The sequence below is a fragment of the Sinocyclocheilus grahami genome, unplaced genomic scaffold (genome assembly GCF_001515645.1).
Source record: "Sinocyclocheilus grahami isolate Dianchi unplaced genomic scaffold, SAMN03320097.WGS_v1.1 scaffold17657.1, whole genome shotgun sequence".
Taxonomy (NCBI): Eukaryota; Metazoa; Chordata; class Actinopteri; order Cypriniformes; family Cyprinidae; genus Sinocyclocheilus; species Sinocyclocheilus grahami.
The window spans coordinates 2366-4297 of record NW_015516723.1 but is presented as its reverse complement, the minus strand read 5'-3'; the positions used below and the strand labels follow the sequence as shown (position 1 = coordinate 4297).

The 1932-nt window shown below is 35.2% G+C and overlaps 1 protein-coding gene across 1 annotated transcript; it reads right to left on the bottom strand.

The window, feature by feature from the left end:
• Positions 1 to 4: 4 nt before the first annotated feature.
• Positions 5 to 885, bottom strand: LOC107579477 (sialidase-2-like; the record flags this gene model as incomplete). Its single annotated transcript, XM_016265309.1, has 2 exons — positions 619 to 885; positions 5 to 508 (listed from the first exon to the last, which is right to left on the bottom strand). Coding segments are annotated over exons 1-2 (771 nt in total), but the record flags the coding sequence as incomplete, so codon positions are not given.
• Positions 886 to 1932: the final 1047 nt, after the last annotated feature.

Below are 1932 nucleotides of genomic sequence, written 5' to 3'. Positions count from 1 at the left end.
TCTCGTCAATGATCTCAGCCATCTGACACTCACACGACTCAACATTAATTTGGTTCCCCACTGATTCCTTGATTCCTTGATCATCACTGTAGAATGCTAAGGCATAAGGTGTGAAACAGCAAAACGATAAGCAGCAACATGATATGCAATCAGGTTTACCTGTGTAACGATAAGCATATGCTGGGATAATCAGTCTTCCGCTCTTCATTTGAAAACCATGTCCTGGTCCAACAGCAAATGGGGCCCATTCTTTCATCTGCTCACCGATCACATCTGCTGTCAAGTCTATAGTATGGCTCCAGGTTTTGCCAGCATCCGTACTGGTTACATAACAAAGTCGTCCCTGGCTCTTGTTCGTCCGTATTTGTTCATATTCAGAGACTCGAGTGGGAACACAGACAAAAAACAGAAAGAGGGTCTTGGATTCTCTTTCATAGACCGGACATGGATTCATGCTGCGGTGGTTTGGTAGACAAGCTGAAGAGAGCACCTGATGACCACTGTCCCACTGAAATATAAAAGCATCATGACTGTGTTCATGCCAGGCTGTGTAAAGCATCTCTGAAATAGTTAAGTTGTTAAGAAAACTGTCCTGAATAATATTTAATTATTTTATACCTCAACTTCTTGATTCTTGGCATCCTTCCATGTTCCTCTTCTCAGCATAAGCACTTCTGCGTTTGTGTCACTTAATGTTTTTCTCTTTTCAGCAAAGGCAAGGAAGGTTTGGTCGACATTGAGATAGACGAGAGCTGGAATTCTGTATGACACCTGTTTTTCACAACAGCAACACCAGGTTTGGGGCTGTTCCTGTTTGAATATTGTTGTTTTGTTTATTTCTTTAAGACATCCTGAATTGTTTCTTAATGGTATCTTGTTACCCATTGTTAAAATGTAGCCCTGGAAATAGAATAAACAGCATCCGTAACAAGACAATAGACAAGTGATAGTATGCAATGCAACTATTTATTTTATTATTATTATTATTATTATTATTATTATTATTATTAATAATAATTTGCAGTCATCGCAATTCTTTTTTTTTTGCTTTGTCATTGTATAGGGTAAAGATTGTAGATTCATGTAAAAAGAAAAACTTTAAAAATGAATTAAATATTAATAAAAACGGCCCGTTAGAATTTTGAACAGTCGCCAAAGTCATAGCTGATAGATTTATTTAATTTTTTATTTTAAATCAGTCAATTTTAAATGACACTGAAATCACAAGAACACTGAACAGAGGTGCTTTATTATAATTTTTTCCCCCAATTAAAATTCAGTAAATGACATTAATTTTTGTTTAGCAGACCTCTGGAATCTTCATTGTTTTTGTTCTTAATAATAATTTAAAAAAATTATAAATGTTGTAAAATAATAATAGAATAAAATAAATTTTCTACCTCAAAATTGAGACTGCTACTTACACTGAGACTTACAACTTCTACTGTCACCTGATGGTAGGCCTATAATAAGGAACTGTACAATTTTACTGACCAATAAAAACATAAAAAAGGTAAATTTACAATCCAGCAGACCAAGTAACGTATAATGATTTTCTTTTTTTTTTTGCAGTCACACTCTCCTTGCTGATCATGTGTGCAAAATCTAATGGTTACAAAAATGATCAAAGCCTTGCCAAAAAGCACAATACTGCTGAATAAAAAGAGTCACACCCTGGATGAGAAGCAGCATGCCTGCACAGGTAGGACAAAGTACAGGAATCACTGTACAGACATAAGTTACATAAGAATTTTTTGGCACTTCAATCTGCAACCTATGGACACCACTTTAGCCATTCTTGCTGTATGAAAATAAAAACTGGTGCATTAGTGTTAATGATTTGAGACAAATACATTTTAATTTACTGAAAAAAACAAAACAAAACTGTGAGTGGCACTCATGACACGGCAGAATTTTGTGCTGACCCCCTTC